The sequence below is a fragment of the Rutilus rutilus genome, assembly GCF_951802725.1.
Source record: "Rutilus rutilus genome assembly, chromosome: 13".
Classification (NCBI taxonomy): Eukaryota; Metazoa; Chordata; class Actinopteri; order Cypriniformes; family Leuciscidae; genus Rutilus; species Rutilus rutilus.
In genome coordinates, this window is record NC_140218.1 from 20,220,991 (window position 1) to 20,237,075 (window position 16,085).

Below are 16,085 nucleotides of genomic sequence, written 5' to 3' on the forward strand. Positions count from 1 at the left end.
CTCATACTGTCTTCCACTAACTGATTCCAGAGGACAGGATGTACCAATCCCAGCTTGATGGAAAATTAGATGCGTCTAACACAAAGGGTGGCACAGAACATGGTCTCTCATGATCTTAAGTGTTACATATACATACATGAAAAGAGCAAAAGTAACAGTGCTTAAGTCATTTATTGGTTGACCACACATACAAACATTACACAAATCATATCCTTGTCCGTGTTGTACAAATAATTTCGGCCACAAAACAAACTGAACCTTCTGTAATAAAAAATAAAATGTCAAGTACCGCTTCAGCGTGTTGTAAATAATTAGTTTCATAATTACTGGTATTGTCAGACACATATATTGTCAAACACATACATTTACTCAAGAATAATGAGATACTGAATTACTACTTCCAGTTATTAGTACAGCTTCCTAAAACAATTTTGGCATAAAAAAAACAATACCTTCATTGATTCTTCATGTTTTCTTCATCAACGCAGACAGCTTAAGAAAAAAAACAAGCTGTTTCTCATAAACTGTAACATAGTTTTCTCTAAAATAAACAATGACTAGATAATCAAACTTAATTTAATATTAAAATATGAGTTTAAAAGCAAGTCTAATACAAATTCACAAAAAAATGTGACCACTGCATGCATGCTAGATTGTCTGACACGTAATTCTAATAAGAACATTAAAAAAATGGGTTACACTGAGGCCCAGATTTTAAGTTTGTCTGTCAAACTTAAATTGTTGTTTTTGGGAAGTCTTGGATTCTCCAAAATATTTCATTTAAACTCTTCTCTGCTTATATAAAATACTACACATTTCAGAATACAGTCAAATTATGCTATAAACAATCTACATATCTACAATCTAAGTGATCCAAACTTTAACCTATTGGAATGCTTGGGGGTCTCAAAATTATTTTTGAAAAGAACAAATGTACTTCTCATTATGTAATTATATATTATATAATATTTTGGGGGTTTGAAGTTGCAATGTTTTGAATAACTTTAGGTCCATGCTGAATTATAAAATAAATTAAAGAGAATAATGAGTGTAACCTCCATGCAATTTCCAAGGCATGGATTGCTTGAAATTTGCCAAACACGATAGGCACTATTTCATGAGTCACTTCACTTAAGTCTCTGTTCAAGGTAAACACAGCCAGCATTAGAAATGCATGCAACAATTAAAGCTGTAGTAACACTGGGTTACTTGGAGAAATTACGCAAACATTGACTGTCCATTCACCAGCTCCCTTTACTGCCCAGTTGAGGTGAATACGTGATAAAGTGCAAAACACTTAGTAGCGATGTCACATTGAATGACCTTCAGTCTCATGTTTCGAAAAGTTCTCAATGCACTTGATTGACATCTTGGTTGTGGTTCTGATTAACATTGTTGTTGTGGTTGTAAAGTGCCTGGTTGCGGTGGTGTCTGTGGAGGTGGATGGCGTTGGCCTCAGGTACGTCGATGGGTTCGAAGGTGCTTGGAACAAGGGGCATGAACTGTCGGAATATGCTAACACTTCCATGCCAGAAGGTGGGCTGGGGGAGCCGGCCAGCTGGCGTCCAAGATCGAGAAGAGGGGTCGTAGACCTCAACCACGTCAGATAGCTCAAAGGTGTTGTCATAGCCACCGGACACAAAGAGTCGACCACCCAAAACTGCTACACTGCCTCCAACATGAACCTGTAAGTGTGAGATGTTGTAACTAAGTGAAGACTTTTTACTTATCAGTGTGAAAATGCAAGTCATACATATAGTGACTTGAATACACTTCTTTTATGATTATTAGGTAGTTTGGTATCTTTTATCATTATTTCTTATAAAAAAATTATACAAAACTTTAATAATAACAAAACTGTTTTACTGCAGAGCCCCTAAGGACATGGTGAACACACGAGATGGGACAAAAAAATATATATTTCAATGCTTAGTTCATTTTTTATTTCATCAGATTATGAAATATTTTTTTATATATTTCATCATATTATGAAATTATGAAAATAAATATTGAAATATGTTCCAAAGTATTGTACTCCCCAAGAAACCTTGCGCTTGCTAGCTATAGCACTGCTATGTAGTTTATAATGACTGATCAAGGTCAATAAGTCACTCAAAATATCAGATATTTAAGACAAGGTCAGTTCCGGTTGTAAATGTGGTGTGAGACCCCAAACACTTTCAATTGATAATTCATGATATTTGTAAAAATACACTCTTTATTGTGGGAACTCTTAATGTGTCATTGATCCATGTACAGAATATGTAAAGGTGCGGTCACATACATACGGTCCATTGTTAACTCTCAATAGTGATGCATGACCAATTAGAATTTTATTAAAATCCTCATGGGAAAATATTTTGCACCAGTTCACATCTAAATGACTCAATTTTGATTGTGAAAATTTGAAGAACAGCGGTAAATGTGACCGCATCTTAATGGACTGAAACAAGGCAAAATTGACGTACTTGAGCCATGGGACTAATCTTGTCCCATTCGTGTTTCTGTGGGTTGTAGACATCAACTTCTGCCGAATCATCCCTGAAACACAACCGTTGTTATGAGAAACATATAAAAGTTAATTTTCTTCATCTTTCCTTTTTCTGCAAGGAACTGGACATTTCAAAATTTGTGGGAAAAAAGTGAGCACCTCACCTTACAAAGTAGATCAAGCCATTTAGAGTCACTGATTTGGGGGCAAAGGACCACGGAGGCAGTTCTCCACCGTTGATTAGTGACCAGCGGTTGGTTTCAGCATCGTAGCACTGAATTGCCATTGTGTCCTCTCCGGTTAAGGATCCAATGGCGTAGAGCCGCCCCCTACATGCTGTAGTAGAACAGTTATCCATGGGATGCAGCATGGGCGGAAGAGCCTCCCAGCAGTCTAGGGTATGGTCATAGCGCTCTGTGCTGTCAGAAGCTACCACATAGAGTTGACTCTTCATGACGCAGGAGCTGTGGTACTCTCTGGCTTTCAGCATGGGAGAGACCTCAGTCCACTCGTTCACACTGGAGTTGTATCGCCAAACGCAATCATAGAGACGTGATCCATCCGAGCCACCTGTCACAATGAATCAGGTTTGAGCGCTTAAACATACATGCAATACCAAACAGAATAGACGCTCTTTCCAATCATTTATCAACATTATTTTTCAAACTTGCCTACACTAATAGACTTTTTAGATTATGTGTCCCTCTTCAGAGTAGTTTTCTATAAATAGAGATGACAGAATTTGGGATTAAAAATGATAGTTAAAAAAAACAGAAGAGAATAAAGTTCGGCTCTCGCATGTGCTTTCTTCCACCAATGTGCTTTCCTGCATTACTTATTGAGCCAAAACAATGCTACTAAATCTACAGTGCAAAACAGACAGTAGGGCTTTTTACTTTTGAAATAGTTAACCCTGGGTCATTTTAAACCCTAGGTGAATGGAATCCTGGGTTATCTTAATTGGCGTTTGACACTACTCATAATTTTATAATAATAACAATTAAACCTGGGTATTTGTACGCTGCTGTTTCACACTGTACATTCCTAAACCCTGGGTTAACGTCATTATTTGCAAATGCTATTGGTTGTCGGTTGCTAAGCATCTAGTAGTAACATTCTAACACTGCATCGTTTCACACTGTACAAGTTTGGCACCGCAAAGCAGGGTTAAAGGGATAGTTCACCCAAAAATGAAAATTAGCCCATGATTTACTCACCATCAAGTCATCCTAGGTGTATATGACATTCTTCTTTCAGACGAAAACAATCGGAGTTATATTCAAAAAAATGTCCTGGCTCTTCCAATGGCAGTGAATTGCTGTTTCTGTTTTAAAGTCCATAAAAGTGCATCTATCCATCATAAAAGTGCTCCACACTGCTCCGGGGGGTTAATCAACGCCTTCTGAAGCAAAGTGATGCGTTTGTGGAAGAAAAATATCTATATTTAAAAACTTTATAAAGTAAAATAACTAGCTTCCGGCCAAACGAAAAAAAAATACAGAGATCACAATGTATGATTCTTTAACTATTTATTTGTATGATACAGCTGCAAATAAGTATTTGAACACCTGAGAAAATCAATGTTAATATTTGGTACAGTAGCCTTTGTTTGCAATTACAGAGGTCAAACGTTTCCTGTAGTTTTTCACCAGGTTTGCACACACTGCAGGAGGGATTTTGGCCCACTCCTCCACACAGATCTTCTCTAGATCAGTCAGGTTTCTGGGCTGTCGCTGAGAAACACAGAGTTTGAGCTCCCTCCAAAGATTCTCTATTGGGTTTAGGTCTGGAGACTGGCTAGGCCACGCCAGAACCTTGATATGCTTCTTACAGAGCCACTCCTTGGTTATCCTGGCTGTGTGCTTCGGGTCATTGTCATGTTGGAAGACCCAGCCTCGACCCATCTTCAATGCTCTAACTGAGGGAAGGAGGTTGTTCCCCAAAATCTCGCAATACATGGCCCCGATCATCCTCTCCTTAATACAGTGCAGTCGCCCTGTCCCATGTGCAGAAAAACTCCCCCAAAGCATGATGCTACCACCCCCATGCTTCACAGTAGGGATGGTGTTCTTGGGATGGTACTCATCATTCTTCTTCCTCCAAACACGTTTAGTGGAATTATGACCAAAAAGTTCTATTTTGGTCTCATCTGACCACATGACTTTCTCCCATGACTCCTCTGGATCATCCAAATGGTCATTGGCAAACTTAAGACGGGCCTTGACATGTGCTGGTTTAAGCAGGGGAACCTTCCGTGCCATGCATGATTTCAAACCATGACGTCTTAGTGTATTACCAACAGTAACCTTGGAAACGGTGGTCCCAGCTCTTTTCAGGTCATTGACCAGCTCCTCCTGTGTAGTTCTGGGCTGATTTCTCACCTTTCTTAGGATCATTGAGACCCCACGAGGTGAGATCTTGCATGGAGCCCCAGTCCGAGGGAGATTGACAGTCATGTTTAGCTTCTTCCATTTTCTAATGATTACTCCAACAGTGGACCTTTTTTCACCAAGCTGCTTGGCAATTTCCCCGTAGCCCTTTCCAGCCTTGTGGAGGTGTACAATTTTGTCTCTAGTGTCTTTGGACAGCTCTTTGGTCTTGGCCATGTTAGTAGTTGGATTCTTACTGATTGTATGGGGTGGACAGGTGTCTTTATGCAGCTAACGACCTCAAACAGGTGCATCTAATTTAGGATAATAAATGGAGTGGAGGTGGACATTTTAAAGGCAGACTAACAGGTCTTTGAGGGTCAGAATTCTAGCTGATAGACAGGTGTTCAAATACTTACTTGCAGCTGTATCATACAAATAAATAGTTAAAAAATCATATATTGTGATTTCTGGATTTTTTTTTTAGATTATGTCTCTCACAGTGGACATGCACCTACGATGACAATTTCAGACCCCTCCATGATTTCCAAGTGGGAGAACTTGCAAAATAGCAGGGTGTTCAAATACTTATTTTCCTCACTGTATATAACTCCGATTGTATTCGTCTGAAAGAAGAATGTCATACACCTAGGATGACTTGAAGTTGAGTAAATCATGGGCTAATTTTCATTTTTGGGTGAACCCTTTAACACCGCAAAAGGAACGCTAGTTCTTCTGGTTTTTCTTAGCGACTCAAAAGTATTTAAGGTTAGTATAGTCCAAGTTCCAAACAAGTGACTTTAAGGGGTCATACACATCATACATACAATTTACAATTAAAAGTACAGTCACATTATTCACTGAAATTTTGCAGGCAAAAAGGTCCATTGTCGATTGTAAAGAGTGATGGATTCTCTGCATTACATCTGATGGATGTAAATGACTCATAATGGTAAATGTGGCCACACCTTAACTGTGAGACTTAAATCAGTATAGTTATTGACTGGTTATTCATATAACGTAGTTAAAAATACACATTTTGTATTCTGTCAGTAATATATCATTTATAAAGATAAATAATTTAAATGTTTTTTAGCATTACTTTACAGGAAAGGCTATTATTAGATAATCTTATTAGATAAGGTTAATTAGATTGCATTAAAGTCATTCAAATGTCTGTAAATGTAGCCTACCTTTTGGAAGATTTGTTTTTATTATTATTTTTTTATAAATTATTGAAATTATCTCTTCATTTCTATTGTAATTGTATATCTTTTTACTAAATATTTATTCCTTAAAAGTACTAAAAGAATCGTTAATAAAACCATTAAGGAACCAGAATTGTTGACTGGAATCGGAACTGCTGAGTTCCACAGTCAGTGCTCAGTCACCTTTTTAAACACCAATTACATAACAGCAACGGACACTTAGAATAGAAGCAGCATGTCATCTGAGATGTTTTCTCAATTTAAACATTGTCCGTTCCTGAAGGTAACTAATGTCACCGGAAATCACGTTGACCACTGCTGATCTGGCATAACATTTTGTCCTATCACCACACTCTCGCATAGCCAAATATAAAGGGCTTTATTTATACATTGGCTGCCATGTTGTAAACAGTTTGAAAAGAAGGACACTCTGAACCTACTTCGGGATTTGTTGTTGAGTATGAGTTTGTCTTTCACAGGAAGTGTTTCAAGTCCTAAACAGGAAACAGCATTATTGTACTAACCTGTCACGTAAATGTCGTTGCCCAGGGCAGCTACGCTGTAGCCACCTCCAAGGTGGTCTGGGAATTCTGCTAAGTATCTCCACTGTCCGGTCTGTGGGTTGTAACAATCCACCGTAACAAGCTCATCACACTCTTGATCACATCCTCCCACCACCACCAGAATTTCGGCCAGGCCGGTGGATGGACGTGGGCGCATTCGATGACCAGGTCGATCATGGCGGTCGTATTCGTAGGACTGAAAGCTGCGTGCCTCACTGACTAACCGTAAACAGGCCGGTGACAAGTAGACCAGTGGATCACTCTCAACGTGGGCCAGAAGGTAGAAACGGCGAACAAACGGCAGACGTACTTGCTGCAACAACTCAGGCCAGTAATGCAACCGGTGCTGCAAGTCGGCTTTGACCCAGCGTACGGCAATCTGGTGTGCGGTTTCTTCCTTATCCACACACAGTCCGTCATCAGACACAAACTCCAGTAGTCGCTTCCACGACAATCGCTCAAAGTCAATGCTTTTCGCCAGCTCCACAATGTTTTTCAGCACAAAACGGCGGGCGCTAGCTGCTAGCTCATGGCAGGCATAAGCCTCTGCAAAGTCCTGGATCTCCAAGCAGTTGGAAACATCAAGTCTCTGCTCCAGGAACGCGCAGCACGCTTCTTTGACGGAAGGGAACTGAAAGAGGTCCGCCGTCTTGAGCAGAAGGTCCACGTTGTCATGTGTGACGGTCACGCGACCAGTGTAGCAAAAGTCCACCAGGAGGCCCAACAGTTCAGCTGATACTTCGTGTAGCACCACACGGTCCATGGCGCTCTCTCTCAGAGTACCGGCAAACATGGCACGGAAGTATGTGCTCGCAGCTGCCAGCACAGTTCGATGGCACTGGAACTCTTTGCCTTCAGCACACAATGTGACGTCGAAGAACTTGCGCTCTGCGCGGAGCTCGTGGATGCCTCGGAGCAAGTTGATGGCGTGGGCCGTGTCAAAGAAGGGCAGCATAGAGGGCTGCGTTTGTAAAACTGGTTTCTCCATAGCAGTTCCTTATTGCTTACAGTATTTCTCTTGGTGTACGTTTAGTCAGAACGCTGGATTCATCTTTAAACAGAGAACAGAAGTTTTATTAGTAGTTTGTAGTAGTAGTTTTTCATTCAACTTTGTGAAACTAAATAAAACAAGTCCTAAAAAAGAGAAAAGCCCAAATTGAAGTTTCAGCCTACCTGTGTATCTTCTCAAAGCGTTTAAATTTGTGAAAGGAAAGGGACACAGTAGCTTCTAGAATGAAATATCATGTGGTTATGACGAATGTGCGCAACCGTTGGTCTCTTAAGAAAGAGTGCTCATCGTGTCTGGTCTATAAATAAACCAGCAGGGTCCATTTTCACAGGATGGGAGGGGGTCTCCGCACACCGTTTAGCTTCTTTTACTGGAGATTATAGAAACTTCTCCTCTCTGAGTAACTCCTCATACAGCAACAAAGCTAAAGAAGGTTTAAAGGGGTAGTTCAGCCAAAAATAAAACCATGTCATCATTTACTCAACCTCATTCATTCCAACCATGTATTACTTCCTTCTTTCTGTGAAATGTAAAAGGGAGAATGTCAGAGCTGCTCTTTTCAATACCAGAATGGCAAAAAAGCACATAAAAGAATGCACTATAAAAATACCATAGAAATACTTTTGCACTATATTCAAAGTCTTCTGAAGATTTTATAGAAGTCTTATTGTGAGCTTTGTGTGAGAAACAAAGCTGTTGATCACTCACATAGTCCACTGGTGGATGATAATGTTCAATTTATTAAGCATGCGGTTACGTTGTCTGCCGCTTTAAATTCTTGAGCTTGTTAAAGTCAAGTGGATTCTAATTGGCTTTCTATGTTTATTATCATTCAACAGCGGGAATAAATTGTTCAGAAAGTGATTCCAACAATATTGTTCCCTTGTGTTGTTATCGTTATAGCTGTGTCGTGTGGACCTGACTATTCTCATAGAATTAGGACAGTTATTAAAACTTTATAGTTATCGTTCTTGGTATGAACTGGCATTAACAGCTCATTTGATATCATATGATTTCAGAAGACACGGAACATTTTATTGTTACTTTTATTGTTTTTTAAGGTTGTCAGTGTATTTCACCAATCACTTGTTGTGTGGAAAGAAAGTAGCTCAGACATTCTGCTTAACATCTACTGTTGTTTCACATAAAAAAGAAAGTAATGTGTGAACGACATGAGAGTGAATACATAATGTGTATTTTTGGGTGAACTACCCCTTTAAAAGTAAGATGAACAAAACAATGTCTAAATTTTACAATATACTGCTCAAAAGTTATTTCAAATGAAAAAGCATTTAGCAGTCAGCATAAATATGCTTTATACCGTTTCCCCTGAATATTCTGTTTATATTCTCAACAACAGTTACAAGGCAGGCTGCTAAAGAAAGGTTTTTTTTCAATGGCAGTGTGAGTTTAAAACAAAATGGCATTTCCATCTCCAGGATCAGGTATCAAAACAGAGTGGCAAACACATATGACTCCTTTAAGTCACAAAACAACCATAGCTTACTGAAGAGCAAATGCGACACGCAGAGATTTACCTTTGCAGCAGGCAGCTCTGAAGTTTTATGAAGGTTGACTCATCAAAATGAATGAGAGAGGGAGAGAGAGGCCCTAAAGGGTCAACAAACTGCAGAGAAATAGACCTGCTCTGAACAGCAAAGCTCTACAGTTTCCAGTGAGAGACCTACATTATGCGTAGCAGCGCTGAGGAGGAATTATGCATTCACTTTCTACTGGGCTCCCGTGAGACTGGGTATTTTTGGAATTTATTAGATGCCAATATATATATATATATCCATAATGCAGTTTCTCAGTTCTGAGTTTGTATCTGTAAGCGAAATTAATTACCTAAAAAACGGTCGACCGATAGTGGATATCACCGCTATGGATAAGTAGTTTGTCCCACGCTGGCCGATAACCAATTAATCAACCGATAGGTTTAAAAATGGATACTGAATGGAAACAAACGTAACGCATAAAATAGTGAACTTTATTACAACTACTGAAAAACACTACTGAACCATGAAAATGTACTGTACTTTTTAAAAATAAAAATATTTAGGCTATATATGAATTATACCTTGATCATTCATGTTAGTTCATAGTGCATTAACTACTGTTAAGAGAAACGACTTTAAAATGTCAAAATCTATTAGTAAATGTTGAAATTAACGATGAACAATACTTTTATTAATGTTACAAGTGGGGTCTTATTGTAAAGTGTTACCATTTCATATAAATCCAAACAGTCATGCTTAAAGATGGCCATCTTTCAATATCTTCACAAAGGCCACTGAAATTAGACACATCTGTAATTGTATATATATTACACACTTTATTTGCTTCTATTTTAGAACATCTAATATAAATAACAAAATATGTATTTAATGATAATAAATTTTATGTTTTCATTTCTAACAATCGTTGCTTTTCAAATCCAAATTTGATTGAATGACCGACTATAATGTTTTAGTAACAAAGCAGCACAGTACTGTATAAGTGAGTCCTGGTTTTTAAAAGGTCATGGTTTATGAAGCAACCATCTCGTTCCTCTCATACCTGTTGGGTATTAGGCAACTCGAATGCCAAAGTGCTTACTGGCAGTCTGTTTACCAGTCAGTCCAAGAATAGCATGGCTGACAGTGACCAACACTTCACTTCTCCTGACTTCTTGTCTTGTTATGTCAATAAGGTGTCATGATCTATAGTTAGGAGACATGATTATTGACAGGAAATGATACGGTCATTCTGTGCCGTATCATGAGCTGCTTTATCAACAGTAGGCCTTTCTAAAACATACAGATTACTCAAAAACGTATCTATCATTATTGAATATTTATATAGGAGTCGAGTGAACTTCAGATTTGTCCTTTTACTGGATCCACTAGATCTTGCAACCAGTGGACCATATAAAGTAACTTCTTTGTACAACTTCAGAATAACAAACCCCTTTACGAACCCCTCAGGGCCCCTCTTCCATCTGCACAGCCATTGTACACCCTTTATGATTCTCTAACCCACCAGTTGTCTGCAGTCTAATGTTGCACCTGGCTGAGAAATACCCATCATAACACAGCTGCCATGGCTCTGCATTCCATCAGCAAGATCCCAAAGTAGCCTAGCTGAGCATGTTTGGGCCTCAGGACATCCATGATCAGGCCCTGCTTCACTCTATATAGCCAATTAGACCAGTCCTCAATCCATCACATTTATGCTGAAGCCATCACTAGCCCTTGTAATAAGGATAGGATTTGTTCATTTTGTGTGAATCAATCAATGCTATTTACATATTTGCTCATTTGCATTTACATACATATTTACACACACTACTTGGTCAAAAGTTTGGAATAATTAGGATTCTTACACACACACATTTCTGCAATTTTACATAAAAAATAAATAAATTAAAATTCTAATTTATAAGCTTGTTTCCTTCAATTCAAGTCAAGAATACCCCACCGGGATAGAAAAACAAGCACACACACACACACACACACACACACACACACACACACACACACACACACACAAAAGTAATTAAGACTGTTTCATGTTTTTTTGTTTTTTTTTTGCTAACCAGGGCTGCATTTTAAACAAAAATCAAACATACAGTAATAGGCCTATATATAAAAAAAATTAAAATTGTGAAATATTATTCATATTTTAAATAACTGTTTTTCATTGTAATATATATGTAATTTTGTATCTGAATTTTCCACATCATTACTCATTCAGATTTGATGCTCAAGAAACATTTCTTAATATTATCAATGATTTCTTGTTATTAGCAACAGTTTTTGCTACTTATTGTTGTGAAAACAATGATACACCATTCAAAACTTTTTCAACACTGATAATAATAAGTAGTATTATTAATGAGCACCTAATCTGCATATTTAAATGATTTCTGAAGGATCATGTCACACTGAAGTCTGGAATAATGATGCTGAAAATTGAGCTTTGCATCACAGGAATAAATTACATTTTAAAATATATAAAAAAGAGAACATCTATTTTAAATTGAATAATTTTAACAATATTTGTGTTAAAGAGACTTTTTTCAAAAACATAAAAAATTTTATTTTCAAACTTTTGACTGGTAGTTCACATGTATTCAAACTGATGAACACAGATGAAAAAATATAAGACAGATGTTTGGCTCTACAAGTTAAAGGTAGGAAATCAATCTAACCCACAACACTGCATAAAAAAGCAAGTATGTTTAAGTTACAAATTTATGGATTACAAAAATATTATTAATAATGTCTAAGTTAGACGTTGTATTTTGGGATTAAAGAAGATCAGACCTTTTAACAATAGCCTACAGCCAGAAGACCTTCAAAAGACAGTCTATTTTAAGATTTGACCAGATGGTTATTATGTCATGCATTGCTCATCTTCACCTACTGCCAACTAACGTAACATAGCAAAGAGGCTTCACGTAACAACGGAAACGTTTCTTATAATAATTTCCAATCGAGTAAAGTAATTATAAAGACGTCTGAGCAAAATCCAGCGTGATGAATCACTACAGAAACATGCGTGAATAGGTTTCCGACACAATAACCGTCTGCTTCGTTTGAGAAAAACAACACGAGACGCGTCACATTTTCACCTTCATACACACAGGCTGTTTCTGACGCATTTCTACTCACCCAATCCAGCCGTTAACGATTTCGGTTGCTCTTCGCCTCGGATAGTTTGACAAATTGGTCAAATTTGTGCAATATCTCTATGTGTCGTTTTAACTTTGCTAGAGTGTCCGTTTTTTTCTTCGCTCATGTCAGCGCCATGACTCCGCATCATGAGAGACCCTCATTGGACACTCGTGCACCAGTTACACGGTGACGTGATCTCAAGTTTGAGTGTCCAAACCAAACTGTTGAACTGAAGCCGCACATGGACGCGCATCCATTACAGTCTGATTCTCTGTTTACTTTCTGCGTGATATATTTGAACAGACTCACTAAAATAGAATTAGGCTTTACATTTAATAAATGCTAAACATTAAAGACCGGGGTTAGTTGTCACGCGGGGTTTATCAGGTTTTGGAACAAATATGCTTGCTTTCTCTAGCAGTGGTTATCTATGTTCAGTAGCCTATATAAAATAAATCTACAAAAACAATATCATCTTTTTTTTGTAATAGTTTTTAGGTAAACGAGAGAAAGGAACATATTAGTGTAATATATTAGGTCAAGTAAAAAAAAAAATTGATAGGCCCATTTTTCAGATATCAATTTAGATTAATTCACCCTGCTGTATACAAACACTGTAAAAAATTTGTAACACTCCCAAATCAAAAATTTCAATTGACCGATAACATCAACATTTTTCAATTGGCCCAAGTGAAATTCTGTAAATTCTAAAATTAAATGTACAGATTTTCACTTGGGCCAATTGAAAATTTTTGATGTTATCGGTCAATTGAAATGTTTGATTTGGGAGTGTTACAAATTTTTTACAGTGAAGATATATATATAATGAATAAATAAATAAATTAGCGTGGTTGATAGGCCTATCTATTTCATATATGTTGTGGAAGACGGTATAACAAGTGTGTGTTTGTGAGAGAGAATATCTGTCAGTATACTGCAGGTTCCTGTGTGATAAAATGGCCCACTATGTTTTTTTTGTTTTGTTTTTTAACTGGGAAATTATGGTGGAAATATTCTTTTTATAAATTTTATAAATAACCACCCCACAATATTTGCTAGAAGAGTGAGAATTAGTCTTGGCCCTCCATAGCTATGTATTTACACACTTTCAAGTGATAAATCAAATTTTAAATCAGATTGAACAGTTTTGCTTTTTTACTGTTTGTTTGTATGTTTTCTTGTTTATTCTTGACTTCAAAGCAAAGGGATTATTTTATGCTTTTGTGCTTTTGATTTAAGATGCTGGGCCCCCTGGTGCTGCAAAATAATCTTTCTGCCAAGACTACGTCTTTGCATGCATAATCAGAGATAATTGTTTGAATGAATGAATGGTTACATGGAAAAATAGAAAGCTTGTCTTTTTGATAAGAACATTTCAGATAGGATTTTTAACATCATGATTAAGAAAAGCTACGATTATGTTTCTCAGCTTTTTTTAACCATGTTGGATTCTAAATCTGGATTTAGTGTGTGTGCTAACAGATTTGAAATATGAAATGAAATATGATATGTGACTAATTGAATTATATGAGATGCACTGAGCAAGTCTAATCCTGAAGCAGTTTCATGCCAGAAATGCAAATTACTGTACATTTAATCAAGTCAAGTCAGTATTCATCATCCTAAGGATATCCATTATTTTAATATTTTATTATTGTATTCATTAGAATGCACATTCGGATTACTTATTACATTATATTATTGTTTTAAAACAAGTGGTCTAACATGGACCTGAACTGTATGGAAAATCATCCGCTTCCATTAGCTCAGAAAGTGCTGACACTCCCGTCTGAGAGAAAAGGATTTGGCTCAGGCATCATGCTGCTGCTTCTCATTGATTAGCCATGACGTTGATTGCATTTTAACACGCTCACAATTGATGTGGTGAACAACGTGCCACATAACTTTGATGTATTCATCCTTGAGATGATTTTGTCTTGCAGTGCAGTAGTCAAGTCACCTTTATTTATATAGCGCTTTTTACAATACAGATTGTATCTAGCAGCTTCACAGTGATAACATGAAAATAATACAACAAAGTTTGTTTCTAGAAGAAAATTGTGTCATCGTCCAGCTTAAGTAAGGCAGATCAATAATATTGTTGAATATTAAATGTGCCCAACTAAGCAAGCCAAATGCCAAGGTGAGCTTTTGTGGGTTAGATTGTAGCGTCTGTCCATCCAGAGTGACTGTACTGGAACATACTACTCACAAGATGGAGCTATTTCACATATTGTATTTATTGTTCTTTAGTTAAGAAATGTTATATTTGTTTAATTTGTACTAGCCTACTGGTAAATTCATTATTGACAAAATTGCAAGTGATGATAATATTTATATTAAAATAGTATTATATATATTTATATAGTTTCTTTTTTATTATGTAAAAACAAGCAATATTAATTGACTGCACATCTGGACCTGGATACATAGGCTACATGTCTAGCAAAAATCCAGTCACTGCATGCTATGCATAACTGCTTGCCTCTCCTCATAAATCCAGTGTCTATTATATTCTCATTTCCACACTACCTGGCAATGTTTAGCCTGGATTTACAGCTTTGATTTAGAAATACACTACCAGGTTTGCACATTATTCATAAGAATTAATTTAAATGTCCTCACCATAAGGTTTGGTATTAGTCAATTTTATAGTTGGATGATGTAGACGTAAAGCTAGATTTAGGCACTGCAGCATAATGCATAATGTATACTGATCAACACTAAATGTGTGGATTATTTTGCTCTATTATCATTCTGCTGAGCAGAGCAGTTGGAAAAAATACCACTGTCAGATGGTCTGAGCATAAATTATTGATACAACTGTTAAATCAGAGTGTGGTCATAAATGCCAATAAACACTGCAGACAGGGAGAGCAGAGAGAAGGGATGATTTGTTCACAGTCCTCGGTACGTAGAAACAATCATAACACTGCATTCAGAATTCTGTGTGTAATACACAGGCAAAAATAACAATCAGGTTCAGGAAGTAGAAACTAACATCTATTATTACACGGGTCCTTGGATAATCGTGGAATTAGGCGGTCTGATATTTACGAATATTCACTGTTGTTCATGTCCCACTGACTCGCTCTTTTTTTCCTCTCTCTCTCTCTCTCATACAAACTTAACTTGCGTCTTTGTTTTTAAATTGTACTTAAAATGACCTCAGAGGACTTTTTATAACACTGTTTGTCTTGCTGCTAGGCTAATTGTAGTAGACTATTTGTCTTTGCAGAAGCTTAAAGATAATATAGGTAATAGGCTATTATAAAATAATTAATATATATATATTTAAGAACCAAATATTTAAATTTGAAGATAATTCATATTGTTGCAGTGTTTTTATTTATTTATTGAATTTTCAAAAAATGTCCCCCTGATTGTTGTGGTTTAATATAAAGAATATAATAATAATGAATGATAATGAAATTATGTCTGTACATTATTAATTGCATATATGTTAGTATAGCCTTAGCTAGAGGCCTGTGGTTGTCATTTCAAGCTGAAATCTGCTGTTCACTATGATCAGACTGTGTGCGCCCATGTCTACTCATCCATGTCTGATGGTAACACACGCTGAAGATCCTAGTGAAGGGGTTAATAGATTCTAACCTGTACTCATAAATCCCCAGTGAAACGTTTATCATCAGGTGATGCTCAAGGGTGTTGCTTAGAATTCATGAGGGCTTTCTGAGAGACTGCCTTAGTCGAGTCCCAAAATAGATAAATAGCCCTGGATAAGATGCAGTAGGCATTTTTGAGGAAAAGTACTTCAAGTGTTGTT

The 16,085-nt window shown here is 37.0% G+C and overlaps 1 protein-coding gene across 1 annotated transcript; it reads right to left on the reverse strand.

Annotated features, from left to right (window-relative positions):
- Window positions 1–152: 152 nt before the first annotated feature.
- On the reverse strand, window positions 153–12,444 carry klhl21 (kelch-like family member 21). Its single transcript, XM_084427841.1, has 5 exons — window positions 12,296–12,444; window positions 6,593–7,682; window positions 2,656–3,061; window positions 2,469–2,541; window positions 153–1,685 (listed from the first exon to the last, which is right to left on the reverse strand). The coding sequence occupies exons 2-5, from the start codon at window positions 7,617–7,619 to the stop codon at window positions 1,350–1,352; spliced, it is 1,842 nt and encodes a 613-aa protein (XP_084283967.1). The 5' UTR covers window positions 7,620–7,682; window positions 12,296–12,444; the 3' UTR covers window positions 153–1,349.
- Between the last annotated feature and the right edge of the window lie 3,641 nt (window positions 12,445–16,085).

Excerpts from the sequence above, each read along its gene's own strand:
- klhl21 (XM_084427841.1), bottom strand. The coding sequence starts at position 7,619 with ATGGAGAAACCAGTTTTACAAACGCAGCCCTCTATGCTGCCCTTCTTT. Across the intron at positions 2,542-2,655 it reads GGCTTGATCTACTTTGTAAG|GGATGATTCGGCAGAAGTTG; the intron begins GTGAGGTGCTCA and ends GTTGTGTTTCAG. Across the intron at positions 1,686-2,468 it reads AGATTAGTCCCATGGCTCAA|GTTCATGTTGGAGGCAGTGT; the intron begins GTACGTCAATTT and ends TCACACTTACAG.